The sequence below is a fragment of the Carcharhinus amblyrhynchos genome, chromosome 5 (assembly GCF_965287045.1).
Source record: "Carcharhinus amblyrhynchos chromosome 5, sCarAmb.v2.hapA, whole genome shotgun sequence".
Lineage (NCBI taxonomy): Eukaryota > Metazoa > Chordata > Chondrichthyes > Carcharhiniformes > Carcharhinidae > Carcharhinus > Carcharhinus amblyrhynchos.
Genome location: NC_137328.1, coordinates 108,381,318 through 108,398,259, shown reverse-complemented (window position 1 = coordinate 108,398,259; position 16,942 = coordinate 108,381,318). Strand labels below are relative to the sequence as shown.

At 43.9% G+C, this 16,942-nt stretch overlaps 1 protein-coding gene across 3 annotated transcripts in view; it reads left to right on the top strand.

Moving 5' to 3' along the window:
* LOC145343288 (protein WWC2-like) overlaps window positions 1–13,935 on the top strand; it is a 229,672-nt gene extending 215,737 nt beyond the window's left edge. For all 3 annotated transcript variants that reach the window (XM_080189431.1, XM_080189430.1, XM_080189432.1), the window contains 4 exons: window positions 16–108; window positions 2,300–2,539; window positions 6,178–6,305; window positions 8,965–13,935. In XM_080189431.1, the coding sequence (XP_080045557.1) occupies window positions 16–108; window positions 2,300–2,539; window positions 6,178–6,305; window positions 8,965–9,031 (528 nt within the window). In that variant the 3' untranslated portion in view covers window positions 9,032–13,935. The remainder of the gene's footprint in view (window positions 1–15; window positions 109–2,299; window positions 2,540–6,177; window positions 6,306–8,964) is intronic.
* Window positions 13,936–16,942: the final 3,007 nt, after the last annotated feature.

Here is a 16,942-nt window from a genome sequence, read left to right as displayed (position 1 = left end):
TTTCTGTATCCACAGTTGAATCGAAGTGACAGTGACAGTTCAACATTAGCCAAAAGGTCACCGTTTGTGCGCAATGCCATGGAACGGAGAAGCCTGCGAGTTAAAAGGGTATGTCTTATTAATAATTAAAAGAAAATCTTACCTCAGAAAAACATGAGGAAAGTTCTTTGGATTGTGCCAATATTTTCTGCCATAGAAGAATGGGTTCTGGGTTGTAGTTGATCTGTGAGCTGCCAGTAGAGAGTCATTGTAATATAGTGCTAGGTATAGCTGCAAAATATACAGGCGCTGGAGTGTGGTGACTAGGGGAGTTTCACAGTAACTTCATTGCAGTGTCATTAAGCCTATTTGTGACAGATAAATAAATTTTACTTTAATATATGTTGGAATTATACTGGCAATAAATGGAACTGGGGGTGATGTTCTGAATGATTTAACAGTGACAAACCTTGAATACATATGTCCACAATCACATTTTTAATCCTTGGCCGGAATCGGAAAATCTGCCGCTATAGGATGGCGGGGGTAGACGGTTTGCAGGGGACAAACAGTGGATATAATTCCACATAGCGTTATTAGTTTGGTCACAGATTAAATTTCTAAAACAGAAGTGTACTTGGTACAGGCATTTTTAAAGTTTATTTGTTAGTCTCGCAAGTAGGCTTACATTGACACTGCAATGAAGTTACTGTGAAAATCCCCCAGTCACCACTCTCTGGCGCTTGTTCGGGTACACTGAGAGAGAATTTAGCACGGCTAAGGCACCTAACCAGCACATCTTTTGGACTGTGGGAGAAAACCGGAGCACGCAGACACAGGAAGAACGTGCAGACTCTGCACAGACAGTGATCCAAGCTGGGAATCGAACCCAGGTCCCTGGGCACTGTGAGGCAGCAGTGCTAACCACTGTGCCACCATGCCGCCCCAAGGTGTACTTGGTATAATCATGAAAGTAAATCAGTATGATTAATACACTAGTTCAGCGAGGATAAACTTACAATTCTGCTCTCTTGGCACAATGAAAGGACGTGTTGGTAATTCGATATACTGGTAGTCAATCTGCTGCCTGCCCAATATTTTACTAATTATAATTTACCACATGTTTGGAGGATTTCAAAGATTGCCTGTGCTTCTATTTATTTTCCAATATATAATCAATGTAACAACATCAACTCTGAACAGATTTAATTACTTTCCATGAATAGCCCCCAAAGCCTTGATTTGTTTTGAGGCAGCAGTTGCTATGGGAAATGGAGAGTTAAAATAGATCCATCAAATTTAAATCCAATAAGGTAATTGTGATCCTCTTTGAACAGCATTAAGGAAGTGGAGAACGTGCCTCTGTCTATACCAATGGGGACAACATAGAAAGGGTCGAGAGCTTCAAGTTTTTAGGTGTCCAGAGCACCAACAACCTGTCCTGGTCCCCCCATGTCGACATTATAGTTAAGAAAGCCCATCAACGCCTCTACTTTCTCAGAAAGACTAAGGAAATTTGGCATGTCCACAATGACTCTCTCCAACTTTTATAGATGCGGCATAGAATGCACTCTCTCTGGTTGCATCACAGCTTGGTATGGCTCCTGCTCTGCCAAAGACTGCAAGAACGCATTGAGTGTGGATGTTCAGTTTTGGTTGCCGTAGTTATGGAAGGACATAGTGGGATAACGAGCCTAAAGGAACAGTTCCAGGTTTTAGATTATTGGGAATATGGAAAGCAGGTGAAGGAAGTTCAGTCATTTCACACTGGGAAAATAATATGTGAACGGAGTGAGAAAAATCAGGATCCATATCTTTACAATCATGAAGACCTCAGTGGATCTGTACAGGTACATTCAGCAAGGGAAGAAGACCGGAAATGCAACAAATGGGCAGCACGGTGGCACAGTGGTTAGCGTTGCTGTCTCCCACCGCCAGGGACACCGGTTCAATTCCGGCCTTCGGTCGCTGTCCGTGTGGAGTTTGCACATTCTCCCCGTATTTGCGTGGGTTTCGCCTAGGTGCTCCAGTTTCCTCTCACAGTCCAAAGACTTGCGGGTTAGTTGATTGGCCATGCTAAATTGACCTTACTGTCGGGGGGATTAGCAGGGTAAATATGTGGCGTTATGGGAATAGGGTTGGGTGGGATTGTGGTCGGTGCAAACCCGCTGGACCAAATGGCCTAGCTCTGCTCCTCTTATGGACACACTGAACGACCGGTGTTTGCAAGCTGGAAATTAAGGGGGCCGAGCGATCCGAAAACGTTTTTTAAAATCCTTTACTCAATTTGTGCGCTTTTAACTTTGATGTCCCGACACAGACCCTCTGCCAACCGGCTGTGAGAAGAGCGACGGAGCACCCCGTCCGCACTTCTCTCGACTTGGAGCTGGATCTTCAAGCCTCGCTGACGTGGCACAGCCGTTTGAATGATGAGCTACAAGTGCTCAGGGAACTCAAAAATAGGCTGGAGGAGGTGAAGGCTAAGGGGGAGACAGAACTGCCGACTTGGGTGCTGAAGGATGACAGGTTCCAGAAGCTTTTAAAACAAGCAGAGAAACAGGTATGTGTTCAGCAATATTTAAGCTTTGCAAGTCCAACAAAATAAACTGTAATGATCTATTAATCGGATTGTTTTGCTTCTGCTTTGATGCCGTATCCAGCTGTCTGGTGCTGACTCTAATCAGACTTATGAACAATGGACTACAAAATCCTTGAAGTGCTTTGAAAAATCATTAAGTCGTCAGATATCCACAAAAGAGCAATACCGACATCTAGTGACAGAAGATCAGTAGTGCAACTATGTGGAATAATAGCATTCCTACCCAAAGGAAGGCCTGAAGCCAGTGGCTCAATGGTAGATGCAAAAAGTGTTGTAGGGGTGGAGTGGCAACTGGGCTGGGGGTTTGGACTGGGTGGGTGTTGGAGGAGCGATTCGCAGTTGTGGGACTGTATGGTCTGGCTTGTCGGTGATGACAAGTTCGATCACATTGTGAGGAGTGTATACGTAAGGTACATCACACCTGCTTTAACCAATTTAAAATCCACACAATGCCCTCATTGTGGCCATTTTGTTCCCAAAACGCAGGAGGAATGAGGCGATGGCTTAAAGGTATTATCACTGGACTATTAATCCAGAAACCCAGCTGATGTTCTGGGTTTGAATCCTGCCACGGCAGATGGTGGAATTTGAGTTCAATTTTAAAAACCTGGAATTAAGAATCTGCTGCTGACCATTGTTGATGGTCAGAAAAACCCATCTGGTTCACTAATGTCCTTCAGGGAAGGAAATCTGCCAACCTTACCTGGTCTGGCCTACATGTGACTCCAGAGCCACAGCAATGTGGTTGACTCTCAACTGCCTGAAGGGCAACGAGGGATAGGCAATAAATGCTGGCCAGCTGTGTCCCACGAATGAATAAATTGAATCCAATTTCTGCCCCAACATATCTTAGGAACGTAAAATCACTTGATCCTGTTTCATTTATATCTGTACCTTCACTGCTCCAGAGCTTAGGTCTATTTCTCTATTCCTTATTCCCAGTTTCACCTCCAAGTGTAAAGTTTTCTGTATTTACCCGAATGAATTTTAAAGGCATCGTAATTCAGGGGAATACAAGCCATGTTTATACAACTATTTCTCATACTGTAGCCCTTTAAGCCCTGTTGAATCTGTGCAGCATTCCCTCCAAGGTCATCATAGTTCCTTTGCTTCTTCATAGGCCTTAAACTCTCGGTAGTTAAAAAATATTCTATTTAGTCTTTCTTGAACTCAAGGTAATTGAGACATGGTTGACCTCACACCTCCTGGCACTGAAATTCATTTGTCATAGATTTTTCAATTCATTTAGTCTGGTCCCAGTCCCTATGTGATATTCTGTTCGTAACTTCTTATTAAGGGCCGCACGGTAACACAGTGGTTAACACTGTTGCCTCACAGCGCCAGGGACCCGGGTTCAATTCTAGCCTCAGGTAACTGTCTGTGTGGGGTTTTCACATTCTCCCTGTGTTTGCATGGGTTTTGTGCGGGTGCTCCAGTTTCCTCCCACAGTCCAAAGATGTGTGGGTTAGGTTGATTCGCTATGCAAAATTGACCCCCGGGGGATTAGCAAGGTAAATGTGTGGGTTACAGGAACAGGGCCTTGGTGGGATTGTAGTTGGTGCAGACTAAATGGGTTGAATGGTCTCCTGCACGTAGGGATTCAATGATTCTATGATCTGCAAATTCAGATGGACAACTCTTATTTTCCTTCAACCAAGTCATATAATGAAAATCTGAGGTACCAGTACAGATTTTGGGGGACACCATTCATCATACTCTGCCAATCAGAAAATGTTCTCTTCATCCCTATTTTCTGTCTCCTACCTACCACCCAAATTGCCTACCCATGCCACAAGGTTACCTATCTCCTGAGCTGTGAAGAAGGCTCATACTGACTCAAAACATTGGCTCTATTCTTTCTCCACAGATGCTGTCAGACCTGCTGAAATTTTCCGACATTTTCTATTTTTGTTCTTACTCATTCCCTTTTCTGTGTTTAAGTCAAATTTTAACCAGTTGCACATTCAATCCTGGGCTCTGTTTTTCATGCATTTTTATTTTAGAATATTTCTGACTCTCCAAGTAAATAGTACCATAGGCGGCCGCACTGTTTACTTTCATCCAGATATTCCAGGATTGGTTTAGCTGAGTATTCCCCTTCTGAGTGCATGTTCTATTCTTTAGGACACTATTGCTATGAACGCACTCATCCAAATGATTCCTCGAGAGTGTTTCCTGTTTTTTAAACCCACTAATGTTCATAGTTGCTCCAGTTAGATTTCTCCCTCACCACTGCCTTCTTAAATATTGCATTTGCTTGCTTCCATTTCTGTTGTGCCTTGCCAGTATTCATTACATATCGTTAGCCAGGGTCCCCACAAATGTCCTCCTTACTTTGTAATTGACCCAAGGGATTTGTTAATCTGAGTTTAACAACCCAACCTATTGTGCCAATACTGGCTTTTTAAGAGTGCCATTATTTCACATTTATCCACATTATGCTGCATCAACTATGTATATGCCCATTCACTCTCCTGTCCAAATCACGCTGGAGCACTCTTGCATCCTGTTCGCAGCTTACCCTCCCACCCAACTTTGCATCATTTGCAGATTTGGAGATAATATATTCAGTTCCTTCTTCCAAAACATTAATTTGTAATGTGAACAGATCCCTGCGGAGCCCCACTGTGTAAAGTGTACCAAGTGCACGATGTCAGGTCGCTTGGCCGAGCCCCCAGACATCGTACTCCCACACCACGAGTGCTTCCCTGATCGCAACACCACTCCACTTCCGCTAATAGCCGCCCGATTACAGCTCTCCCCAGGGCGATCGCCAGCCCCCGTTTCACCCGACCCTTGGGCAATCGCTGATTTTGCGTACTCCACTGCCTGCTGATCACTGCGCTGGCGATCCCCGATGCAGTGTTTGCTGCCACTACTCAGGCCCAGGCCCTCCACCTTGCTGCTGCCCAGTGGGCACCTCCAGGGTGCCAGGCTGGCACTGCCCAAGTGGCACTGCCCGATCCTGCGCCGACCACTTGGGGGACTTCATTGGCCTCTGGTCCACCGACAATGCAATCGCATCTGGTCCTCGTTGATGGTGGCCATACCTGATCCTTGCCAGTGAGGACCTCCAACAGTGAGGCCATTAGGGCGGGTGATCCCGGACAACTGAGACCCAGGCTTATTAGTAATATTGAAATAGCCTGGATCGCGGCCAGTAACATCACGAGGAGGCCAGAAACTGGGCACAAACCTGGTTTTTCACCTCTTGCCGGCTCACCACATCGATTGACCGGTGGGATGAGCTGGTAAGATCGCCCCCCTAAGAGTAGAAGCTCTCCTCAATTCAATAATTGCTAATTGATTGCAGACTCGGGGGAGCTATAACAATGCACCCTCTGGAGAAGAGTAGAATCACTGACAGTGACTTGTGTTTAACTGCCAGTGTGTGGACTCCAAAAGTTGCCGTCAGCTCCAGAGGTGTAATGTCAGTGATCACTGGCAGTGATTCATCACGTCTCCATTGACTACTGAAATTGGCAACTTTGGAAATTCTGTAAGGACATTGGGGCATAGGAGGGTTGTGACAGTGTAATGGGAGAGTTGAGCAACCTGATGGCCATGTTGCAAGTATTTGACAAATGTGTTTTATCCAGGCTGAGCAAACAAAAGAAGAACAAAAGCAAGAGTGGAGGGCTGAGAAGCTGATGAGAAAGGCCACAAAAGAGGTGTGCAGGCTACGGGAGCAGAGCCAGAAGATGCCACTGCAGGTCCAGTCATTCAGGTCAGAGTCTTCATTTGTTCCTTCATTCTAGATGGGTTCACAGTTAAAGGGTGGCACGGTGGCACAGTGGTTAGCACTGCTGCCTCACAGTGCCAGGGACCCCGGTTCAATTCCTGCCTTCGGTGACTGCCTGTGTGGAGTTTACACATTCTCCCTGTGTCTGCGTGGGTCTCCACCCCCCCCCCATGCTCTAGTTCCCTCCCACACTCCAAAGGTGTGTGGGTTGGGTGGACTGGCCATGCTGAAATGCCCCTTAGTGTCAGGGGAACTTGCTAGGGTAAATGCATGGGATTATGGGGATAGGGCCTGGATAGGATTGTGCAGACTCGATGGGCCAAATGACCTCCTTCTGCACTGTAAGATTTTATGATTCTAAGAGGAATACTCATAAGAATGAGTCAAGAGTATTTGTCATACTCCTGACTTAAACCTTGTAGATGGTGGTCAAGCCCTTTGGGGAGTCAGGGAGTGAGTTACTTGCTGCGGGATTCCTAGCCTCTAATCTGACCTTGTAGCTACAGTATTTGTATGACTAGTCCTGTCAGGTTCTGGTCTATGACAACTCCCAAGTTGATTGTCGGGGATCGAGCGATGGTAGTGCTGCGGAATCTTGAGGGGACATGTTTGATTCTCTCTCCCTGGGGATGATCATAAATGTTAATTTTTACAATAGACCGCAAATGCTGACATTCGATCTGCTTACGTCATCGGGCAGGTTTCAATGCACTAATTTTAACACTGGAGCAATTGCTGCTAACTTCCCAGTGTTGGATCGTCCTGAATGCAGAGGAATGGCTGCTCAAGGTTAATGACGCAAATGCTGTTTTGCATTCACAACTGGTGGCATTGCACCTAGTGCATGGCAGAGGGATAAAGAGAGTAGAGATTCCTCCTTCTGTGTCTGGAGAAATCAGAAAAACGGGCAAAAATAAGTCAGCACAGGAGATCTGACAGAGGTTCACAACTTGGGCAGGAAAGGCGGTGTGTAGCCTACCGGCTGCACTGCCGGCTTTCCCCGTCAAGTTTTTGGACTGAAATTTATAGAAAAAAATTCCTGGATGGGTCAGCCTTATGATGTCATGCCAGCCACCTCAGCTCCTGAGAGATTCCAATCCAAAAATAATTTAATGAAGAATCCCCCCTTACAGACACCAAACATCCCCAACAGACAGGGAATTCCTTCCCACATGGATGCAAGACCCCCCTCCACAGACATTAGATAGATTGTTAAACTTTAAGGGTAGCAAGGTGTATGGGGAAAGCAATAGGAGATGGAGGATCAACCATGATGATGTTGAATGGCAGGACAGTCTCAAAGGGCTGAATGGCCTACTCCTATTTTCTATGTTTCTATGAAGCTGCTATTTCATTGGCAGCTTTGTCTAATTCTTACCTGAAGTTGGAGAAGGTATTGTTAATGCAGCCCCTTTTGTGACCTCTGGAGGCCTGAATATTCTTCACAGCCAGTGAAGTGGTTTGAAGTATATTCACTGTTGTGACGAAGGAGACATGGCAGCCAATTTACACATGGCAAGGTCCCACAAACAACAATGTGATAATGAAATTGGCTTGAGGTAATGTGGTGCAGCGGGTAAATTCCCTGTCCCTGAACCTGAAGCCCTGGGTACAAGCCCCACTCCAGGACCAGATGGCCAAGGTAGACACATTCATTACATGGCCAAAAACCTTGAACATCAACCTGTAAATCCTTCCAACATACGCCCATGGCAGACAGTAACAGATTCCTGATCAGGCATTTATTAAATGAAAAGAAAATTGGAACCTCTACCACCAATGTTCGTAGCTCTAGACTATAACATGCATGTAAAAATGTACATTGCCACGGCAACTTAGGTGCATGGGGGTGGGGGAGCAGTTGGTTGGATGGATAGTGAGGATCCGATTGATGCCAAAAGTACAGGGTTCGAATCCTGTTCTGGCTGGGCTGGAATCGGGACCTTTCTTCTTGCTCTACCTGTGGTGGAACCCATGGCTTTGAGAGTCAGACCTGCATTCGGTCAGGGAATTAAAGAAGTTGGTTGTGGGATGGGTATTGTCCAGGACATCTGGGAAATCCCCTTTGCTCTTCTTATGGCGGCACAGTGGATGGCGTTGCTGCCTCACAGCTCCAGGGACCCTGGTTCGATTCTGGCCTTGGGTGCACATTCTCCTTGTGTCTGCATGGGTTTCCTCTGGGTGCTCCAGTTTCCACCCGCCTTCCAAAGATGCGGAAGTTAGGTGGATTGGCCCTTAGTGTCCGAAGATGTATAGGTTAGGTGGATTAGTTACGGTAAGGGTGCGGGGTTACAGGGATAGGGTGGGGGAGAGGGCATGGGTAAGGTACTCTGTCAGAGAGTTGGTGCAGACACGACGGCCTTCTTTTCACTGTAGGGATTCTCTGATTCTATGAAAATAATACCATGGGATCTTCTGTATCACCTTGAGAGGGAGGATGGAATTTGAATTTGATATCCCAGCTGAAAGATGACACTGCCAGCAGTAGTCTACTTGGATTAAGTGCTCAGATTTGTGGGATGTGACTTGAATCCATCACTTTCTGACTTAAGGACAGATGATGTTACCACTGAGCAAGCAAAAAAAGGGCAAAAGGTGATGCATAGTGCAAACTAAAAACAGTTGTTTTATCTGCTTGTTGCAGGGAGAAGATGGCGTTTTTCACCAGAGCAAAGATCAGCATCCCGTCACTACCTGCTGATGATGTATAATTAGTTTATCGTGTAGACTACAAAGTACTTTTCAGCAGATTTTGATAGTTAGCTGGCTAAAAAAATCTTTTCAAACATTCTGGCGATATAGGTTTAACGTCTTTGTAAAATAATTGTAACTGAATACCTCGGTGTGTACAAAAATGTTTTTTTTTGACAGAGAGAGACTAAAGTAGTGTAATTCCGAAGCAGTCATGCTAATTTTGTACAGTTTGTGTGTATTTTTTTTTGTGGTTTGCTTTTATTTTGTAAAGATGGGATACAGGAATGGTAGCAGTTCAGAAAAATGTATTCTGTTGAACAGCACTGCATTTTAGAAGAAAACGTTCCACACACCCTCCCGCTCCCCCCCTGCACCCCCCCCCCCCCAGCCCACTTCCCACCACACCTCTCCTGTTCAACAGAAGATATTTTACCCTTTGTCAATGTTTGCATAAGATCCAACTGTGATTGTGGCTGTGAGCCACAGAGTATTTTTGTACTGGGGTGTGAAACAGTCGGGTTTATTTTTTTTTGATGTGTCCTCTTCTTGATTCGGTGATGGCACTTTTCGAGACCAGCGCTTGCATAGTATTTGCCTCCCCCCAGTGCCTCAAGGTTTGTCCCCCCCACCCCAGCCCAGTGTTTGTGTTCTCACCTCCGCACAGAGTGGAATGGTCCTGTGGGTGGTGAGTGTAAAACTCCTTCTCAAGTGAACTTTACAGTATTTTCCATTGGTCGCTCTCACTGCAGCTGGAGACAACATTATTACGCGTCTGTGATCTTGTGAATGTGTGTGCCTGTTGTTACTGTTCAGCCTGCCGACAAAAGCAAAATTAATAATCCCACCCTTTAAATTCACCCTGTGCAGCACGGTGGCACAGTGGTTAGCGCTGTTGCCTCACAGCACCGGGGACCTGGGTTCGATTCCCGGTTTGGGTCACTGTCTGTGCACGTTCTTCGCGTGCCAGTGTGGGTTTCCTCCGAGTGCTCCAGTTTCCTCCCACAGTCCGAAAGACTTGCTGGTTAGGTGCATTGGCCATGCTAAATTCTCCCTCAGTGTACCTGAACAGGTGCCAGAGTGTGGCAACTAGGAGATTTTCACAGTAACTTCATTGTAGTGTTAATATAAGCCTACTTGTGACGCTAGTAAATAAATTATAAAATACTGCTTTTAAGGCCATCTAAAATGCCATCTTCTCCTTGGAGATTTTAAACGCTGCACTTGTGGTTGGAAGAACATCCACAGGTTTATTCCTTAACTCGATGGATGTTAGTAAGGCATTTGGGGATTTTAACTGGCGTTGATTGGGGTGGAATCTCTAACGTGAAGTTTAAAATGTGTGACGCTTTTTTTAAAGATTTTCTTCAGAGCAGTTCCCGCAAACTCCCTAAAACAAGTGCACCACACCTTTAAAATAACGGATCCCTTATTAACTCAATAAATCCATGGAACTGAGTCACACAGACATGGAAGTCCCCAGGTTCTATTCCCAACCTGTGCCAAATGAGTTACTGGCAGTTTCAGGGGCGATAGTTATCCTTAATACACTTGAGGAAGTGTCACTCAGGAATCCCAATCCTGATTTCTATCCTATGACTCCCTCCTGATTGAAAAGGGTATGTGTGGGGATTTGAATGAGATGAGATGCAGCTCCCCCTTCCAACACCACCAAATGATCTACCGACAGTCACTGCCTCGGCTAACCCCTGACCATTTGGGCAGAGTTTCCTGGGCGCGTGGGCACTGTCTGTGGAACCATACTATGGTACAAAGTCAGTGGTTTCAGGATGGAGCAAACAAAATTGATAGGTGAGGAAAAAGGAATTTAAAATCTAAAGTTAGATTTTTACCCTGCCAGTTGTTAACTGCAGCTCTCAAAAGATTAGAATAGACAGATTTTAAAAATACATGTAACTGAAACATTTATTAGTACTCAACAACTGGGGAGCAAAGTGAACAACTCATTTCATTACAGTCCATTTGTAAGTGGCACCAACTGTAAAAAAGCAAACCTTTGAGGCTGATTATTATTTTGTTTTTGCCTAACCACAATGAAACAACAATTTATTCCAATTCCTCATTGGAATTTGACACATCCCATTCCACTTTTCTGAATAGATGCTCATAAAATATTGACCAAATATCACCACAGGCAAAATAAAATGTAGAACAGAATATGTCCAAGGATGGAGCAGAACAGCAGCTTCCATGAACAATCCGAACTTCTTGGAAAGGTTTGCTCTTGTGACGTGGACCAGACTGACAAGGTTGTATTTGTGGCCCATCCAGAAGCTACTCTTTGTATAACCAAATGTCTTGCTAGTTCATTAAAAAACCAATTATAGAGTAGTCGCGAGGCCCACACAGGCCAGACCAGGTAAGGGCAGCAGGTTCCCTTTCCCTGAGGGACATTAGTTATCATTAGACATTTACAACAATCTGCCAACTCTCATGGTAATTTTCCTGGCGCTAGCCAGATTACCAGATTTACAGAATCCAGTTCCGAAACTGGTCACAGTGGAATCTAAATTCATGACCTCAGGATTGACAGTCCAGTACTATAACCACTACACCACTAAAACACAAGGAATTAAGTACTTTATCCTCTGATCATCCATTTTTTGGGAGGATATATATATATTAACTATGTACCCTACTGAACAAAATAAGTTTTTAAAAAACTACCAAAAAATGGATTGCTGTGGTTTCACCTTACCTGGTTGTTATAGAACATAGATCAGTACAGCACAGTACAGGCCCTTTGGCCCTCGATGCTGTGCTGAGCTATGTCTGAACCCAAGATCAAGGTATCCAACTCCCTATCATTCTGTACAATGAAGTTGTAAGCATATTCTTTTTGAACATTTTTACAATGTTGCTACACATAGTTATCAGAGCATCTCTTCCCCCCTTGGGGTGGGTGGGAGGGAAATAGATGTGGACTGAAAAACAAGCAGCAGCAGGTGCAAAAAAGCTCTGAGAACTGTAACTTTCTATACAAGGGCAAAAGGTATCCCACTGTCTGAATTTATTTGTGCAGAGGCAGTGGAAGGTTCTGCAAATACCTTGTGAAGTACCATGTTCTTTCTGTAAGAATGTTGACAAGTCAGGCATGCTAGTTAATCATGAACTCTTACACCACAGAAACAGGTCATTGGGTCTGTCAAGTCTTTGATGGTATTTCATGCCATATGAGCCAACGAGCCTAATTTCACTCTCCTTCCCTCATGCAATACCCTTTGATCATCTTCTGCTTCAGCAATGTTTTGCAGCAGACCCGAACACCTTCTGTGAATCTTTTCTGGTGTCTAATCTGATGTATAAGTTAAATTCAGGAAGGAAGCAAAGACAGTGACAAAAAGTAATGAGTTCCCGCTCTTGAATATAGAATTTCTGAAGAAAAAGAACTGCACATTTAACCTCTGTTGGAAAATGCCAGCTGGACAGAACTGGAGACATGATTTGAAATGTTGTGATGAGGCATTTAGTGTCTCTCGTGGTGTTCACTCATGTTTCAGGTTACCTTACGTTTCCGTGAAGATGGTGCCCGAAATGCCTTTCCTTTGGGTGGTGTGCCACCTTCTTTTATATAGTATTACCCTCCTCTCCTGTGTTGATATTATCATCACTGCAAGGGCAACCTTGCTCTCTTCTATTTTGTATTTGACTACTAGAAGATGTGCCACTAACATCTTACAAGGTCAACATTAAGCTGGAAATTCTGTGACTATTTAATGTAGAACTAAATGACGTAATGAAGGATACTGTTTCAGCTTGCATGTGTATGTCTGATATGTAAAAAAATATGAAGTATTTACAGTGATATCCTTAGAATTGTGCCTTTTAAACCTCCTGTTTATTTATTACAGTCTTATTTATGTTTTGTTCTGTGTAGTTCAGTTCTGAACATTTTTTAAAATTCTTATTAAGACTGCAGTTGGCATATTCTGATGTTTCGAGTTATTTTTGTAGGAACAGCTAAATATATTCACAGAATATTGGAAAAGAGGAAAGCAACTCAATTTGTTAGCAGTCGTTATCTTGCCACTTTTAGACTGAGATTTTTGTATTTTTCAAAGCAGTACAGTGTGGGATCTCTGTACAAATAAATGAGATTCCACGCTGCAATCAGGATTTTTCAAGTCATTCTTCTGCCAGCATTTTGCAGGATCCAATGGTTCATTAGTCTCGACTTGTTAACATTGAAGAATAGTCCTTTTTTTATGCATTTGAAATTAAGGTTTGACTTATGAAGTAGGCTGTTCCCATTATAAGATATGAGGCAGCTATTACTGTGGTAGTCATTCAGTAAGGAAATAACTAAAGTTAAATCTGTTCTTGACAATTGTGTCTACTTTTTGCTATGAAACAATTTTTTAGAAAAGAGTTCTTAATCTTTCTATATGTCGATAGAAGTATTAATTTATTTCCTGTATTCTACATACCAATGTAATATATAACCGTAGGTCACCATGGTAAACCATGCTAATCAATGGAGTACTGTTGAACGCAACTGATTTTTCTGAGCCTTTCACTGTGATTTCTTTTTCCATATAAAAGTGAAGAAAAACCTCTGCAAAGATATTTTAGCTCTCATATTGAACACCTTTGAAGTGAATATAAAAAATGTGAGTTATGCAGTCACAAGTGTTGAATCGAACAACATAGTCTTATCAAAGATGGTACCTAGAATGTTTATTGGGGTCTTAATTCCAACCGCTTTTTTTTGTAGATTGAGAGAATGCTTTGGCTCTCAAATGCTCAGAACTGAACTAACTAGCCGAACATGTTTCCCTCAGATTATGGCTTTCATTCTAATTTTAGATCTCCTTTTAGTATACAAATAAACCATCACGTTGAGTATTGTGGTCTATGCACTTTTCCACATGTTTCAGTGATTGATTAAAAAAGAACAATTTTTGAAGAAGCAAGTGTTTGTTTATTTTTGTGTGGAAAATTCACTTTACCACCAGGCTTTTCCGTTTTCAGAAAATAGTTTATTTCAAATACGTTTTAAAAAGTGCAACTGTCTTGAATATGATTTCAAAGCATGAAACAATGGAACAGAAGGAGTGGGTTTGTAAGAAGTGGATTGAAACACTGCAGTCTTGGTGACATGCGAATTAGGAGGAGGCCATTTGGTCCCTTGAATCTGCTCTGTCGTAAGATCATGGCTGATGGATTGTAAGTCTACATTCCTCTCCACCTCTTGTCAGTCAAAAATCTATTAAACTCAACCTTGAATATATTCAATGACTCAGCCTCCACTGCTCTCAGCTGAAGAGAATTCCCTCACACTAATGACACGTAGGGGAAAAAATTCTCCTCAACTTAAGTTGAATATCCTTTATTTTTAAACTGTGTCCCCTGATTCTAGTCCCTACTATATGGAGAAACATCCTTTCTGCATCCACCCTGTCAAATCCCCTCAGGATCTTAAATGTTTTAGTAAGATCACTTCATTTTTTTAAACTCCAATGGGTACGAGATGAAGCTTTCCTCATACAACGACCCCTTCATTCCAGGAGTCTGTGGAGTGAGTCCCTCTGCACTGCTTCTAATGCAATCATATCATTTCTTAAATAAAGAGAACAAAACTGTACACTGTATTCTAGATATGGTCTCACCAACGCTCTGTATAGTTGTAGCAACAGTAAGATGTCTTAGAACACCAGGTTGAAGTCCAACAGGTTTATATGGTAACAAATGCCACTAGCTTTCGGAGCACTGCTCCTTCATCAGGTGAGTGGGATGAAGGAGCAGTGCTCCGAAAGCTAGTGGCGTTTGTTACCAAATAAACCTGTTGGACTTTAACCTGGTGTTGTGAGACTTCTTACTGTGTTTACCACAGTCCAACACCAGCATCTCCACATCACAGTTGTAGCAATACATCCCTACTTCTATATTCCCTTAGAATAATGACAATGATCTATGGACATATACTCCAAGATCCCTTTGTTTCTCTACACTTCTCAGTAACCTTAATTATGCATTTCCTTGCTTTGTTAGTCTTCTCCAAATGCTTCATACTTTTCCAGATTGAATTCTAATTTCTGCTATTCTTCCAAGCTGACTAGTCATTTGTTATCTCCTGCAGTCTAAAGCCTTCTTCACTATAATCACTTGGCCAATCTTCATATCGTCTGCAAACTTCTTTGTCACACCCCCTTAATTAAAGCCCAAATCATTGACATAAATCACAGAACACAAGAGCCATTATACTGAGTGTTGTGATTTGATGTGCATTTACTTTAAGGGAGTGTATCTTAAACCACTGTCCATCATTATTGCCACAGAAGCAGGTAATGATATACTGGTCTCATTACTTGTAGTCAGTCAGTAAACAGCAGCAAGCTGAGGTCAGACATGTGCCTCGCATAACTCCCATTGCACATTATCTGTAGAGAATCTTATCTCCAAGGAAAGAACCCACATTTTTGTTTCGCCAATTGAAGTAAGTTGCATCAAGTGCTCCAGAAGGCCACTGGGAAGAAGTTCCCAGTCACAAAAACAGTTTAAAGTTTACTTATTAGTGTCACAAGCAGGCTTACATTAACACCGCAATGAAGTTATTGTGAAAACCCCCAGTCGCCACACTCCAGCGCCTGCTCAGGTACACTGAGAGAGAATTTAGCACGGCCAATGCACCTAACCAGCACGTCTTTCAGACTGTGGGAGGAAACCGGAGCACCCGGAGGAAACCCACGCAGACACAGGGAGAATGTGCAAACTCCACATAGACAGTGACCCAAACCAGGAATTGAACTCAGGTCCCCGGTGCTGTGAGACAGTACCACCATTTGCTTCTGAGGTCAATTTTGAATCCAAATGACCACTTTTTGATGGATCCCATGGGCTTTTACTTTGGTGACCAGCCTGTGTGCTGGTCACCTTAGCAAAAACCTTGCTAAAGTCCATCGTTTCCTTCCCTATGAAAGGGATGCTCTGTATAGAGCGCAAGAAACAATACGTTTCACTTTATGCTAATACATGTTCAATAATAAATCAAATCAAAGACCCTTGTCAGACCCCACTTGGAGTACTGTGCGCAGTTCTGGTCACCTCACTATAGGATGTGGAAGCTATTGAAAGGGTGCAAAGGAGATTTATATGGATGTTGCCTGGATTGGGAGGTATGCCTTATGAAGATAGGTTGAGGGAGCTGGGACTCCTCCCTGGAGAGACGAAGGTTGAGAGGCGACCTGATAGAGGTTTATAAAATGTTGAGAGGAATATATAGGATGGATTCTCAGAGGCTATTTCCCCGGGTTGAAATGGTCGCTACAAGAGGACACAGATTTAAGGTGCAGGGAAGCAAGTACAGAGGAGATGTTAGGGGTAAGTTTTTCACTCAGAGGGTGGTGAGTGAATGGAATCGGCTGCCGTCGGTGGTGGTGGAGGCGAACTCGCTGGGGTCTTTTAAAAGACTTCTGGATGAGTATATGGGATCTAATGGGATTGGGGGTTATAGATAGGTCTATGGCTTAATAGGTATAGATGTGATCGGCGCAACTTGTGGGATGAAGGGCCTGTTTGTGCTGTAGTGTTTTATGTTCTATGTTCAAAACAAATCAAAAGCCATGGTGGCCTCCTCTCAACTCCCAAGAGGTGACCTCCGGTTGCAGTTGTCCTCAGCTCCGCCAGGTGGCCTACACCGCTCAGCTCCGTCAGGTGGCCTCCCCACGTAGTTCCCCTCAGCTCCGTCGGGGGGCCTCCACCACTCAGCTCCATACATTTCCACTCAGCTCTGTGAGGCGGTCTCCCCATACAGTTCCCCTCAGCTCCGTCAGGAGGCCTCGACCACTCAGCTCCGCCAGGTGGCTTCCTGACGCAGTTCCCCTCAGCTCCGCCAGGTGCCCTCCACCACTCAGCACCATACATTTCCCCTCAGCTCCGGGAGGCGGCCTCTCCATGCAGTTCCGCTCAGC